Source organism: Mesitornis unicolor, unplaced genomic scaffold (assembly GCF_000695765.1).
Source record: "Mesitornis unicolor isolate BGI_N332 unplaced genomic scaffold, ASM69576v1 scaffold48574, whole genome shotgun sequence".
In the NCBI taxonomy this organism is placed as follows: domain Eukaryota; kingdom Metazoa; phylum Chordata; class Aves; order Mesitornithiformes; family Mesitornithidae; genus Mesitornis; species Mesitornis unicolor.
This window is the reverse complement of record NW_010183102.1, coordinates 1,160-3,167: the sequence shown is the minus strand read 5'-3', so window position 1 is coordinate 3,167 and position 2,008 is coordinate 1,160. Positions and strand designations below refer to the sequence as shown.

Genomic DNA, 2,008 nt, shown 5'->3' with positions numbered 1-2,008 from the left:
ATTAAGGTGTCTAAATATATTCAGTTACTGCAAAAAAATGTCCACTTCTTTCCAACCTGAATAGATTTCAGCTTCAGGTCAATTAAATCTTGTTATGTCCCCTGTTGGATGAATAGAAACGTCACCCCAAAATGTGGGTACTTTGGCTGGGATCAAGCCTTTCCTCTACCTTCTCTTTCTTAAGGTCATGGAGCAAGTGCTCTCTTGCTATAAGCCATGATTTCTGGTTCCAGTGCAGCTTCCTCAGAAATCACTTGAGAGTCTAACTTTGTTCTTGAAAGGGAGGTGCTAATGCTGAACATAGGATGGAAGTAGCAGTGCAGTCCCCTTCTACACAGTATTTCTGTTTGCAAGTAGAATTCCAGTAGTATTTATTTTCTACAGCATTGTGTTGGGAGTTTGCCTTCACCTGATGATCCCTGGGGGCTCCTAAATCCTTTTTTGACTTGCTGCTTCCTAACACAGTCCCACGTCGGGTGTGCTTGGCCTTTGGTTCTTCAATAGAAGACCTTATGTTTGGCTTTTTGGAATTGTTTAATGTTTACTTGAATCTAGCTTACAAATTGATTCAGATTACTGTGTAATAGTAACCCTTTTGTTATTTGCTCAGTTTGTGTATCGTGTACAAACTTCTACCAGTGACTTTTTTTTTCAGGTCCTTGATAAAAACGTTCTGTAATGCAGAGGCAAGAACTGACTTTTCTAGAACTTCACTGGACTACAGAAATGCTGAACAACGATTCTTTTCTTTTGGAGCCCTACCATGTTTTTTGGTTTTAAAGTACAGCAAAGTTGATTTTGATACCGTTATTGTTTAGGCAAAATGTTGTGCAATATAAGTATATGTTTCTGGGAGCCTGTTACAATCTCATATTCAGCAATCAATATTGTAGTATCACTGTGTTTTCCCCCAGACAATACGAGATTAATGTGACCAGATCTATTTTTGCCCTGTTTTTGTTTTTCCTGGAGTAATTTGCTTTTGGCCACTTAAAAGATGGGGCAATATGGGACTTTGTTCTCATACAGTAAGGCCATTTCTGTGTTTTTATTGTAATAAATCCACATTGAGCAATGATGCCAATTGCACAGTGAATATGTGTATGTGCAATGCAAGGAGACTTCAGGACAGTAGACTTTCTCTTTCCATGTGCCAAACATTTGTCCTTTGTCCTCAGAGAGTCATCACTAAAGTAGGTGCCCACAGAAACAAAGCAGTGGTAGATGTAGGAGTGAGAACAGTGAGAAAAATACGATTTACAGGTAGTGCCAGTAGAGGAACAGAAATTGTGTCATTTCTGAGCAATGTTTTTCCAAATTAATTCTTCTGTGGATGTGGTAAGACTGGTCGATACACCAGGTCACGGGAAATGCAAGGTACGTATTGCTTCTTGGCGCATTAAGTGTCTGGTTCTGTTTCTAGGAAGAAGTATCAAAAGGTGCTAGCCAGTGTTGTGATAATCCAAAAGAACTACCGAGCGTACTTCTGGAAGAAGAGCCTGCTGCGACTGAAGGCCTCTGCAGTCACCCTGCAGAAGCACTGGCGTGGCCGCCTGGCTCGCAGCCTCTACCAGCACCTGCTGCAGCAGGAACTCAGGCAGAAGCAGGAAGCAGAGGAGAGAAGGAGGCGAGAAGAGGAAGAGCAGATCAGAAGAGAGGAAGAGGAAAGACAATGGCAAGAAGAGGAGGAGTGTAGGAGGAAACGGGAAGAGGAAGAGGTGAAGGAAAGGTACAGGATGGTATCTTGCAACTCAACACAAGTTGCTGCGGTGTAAAAGCAGGTCTGAGGCACTGATGTGTTGGTAACACTGGGACAGCAATTGCATGAGGCGGTGTCCCAGTGCCAGGGCACAGATTTGGGGTGGGCTGTGGGCAGCTCAGAGCAGAAAAGCAGAGTGGAAAAGGAGTGTCCTTCTTCCTTTAGGAAAGCTAATTCTGGTGTATTTTTACCTCTGTTAGGGTAAAACAGAGGCTTTGGAATGTACGTGAAAGGAGGCAGTTTTACTGA

At 42.8% G+C, this 2,008-nt stretch overlaps 1 protein-coding gene across 1 annotated transcript in view; it reads left to right on the top strand.

Moving 5' to 3' along the window:
- The window catches only part of LOC104540240 (unconventional myosin-X-like), a gene marked incomplete at both ends in the record, with an annotated part of 47,647 nt that extends 45,918 nt beyond the window's left edge, over positions 1-1,729 (top strand). The window contains 1 exon segment of the mRNA XM_010183994.1: positions 1,424-1,729. Within this exon segment, the coding sequence (XP_010182296.1) occupies positions 1,424-1,729 (306 nt within the window).
- Positions 1,730-2,008: the final 279 nt, after the last annotated feature.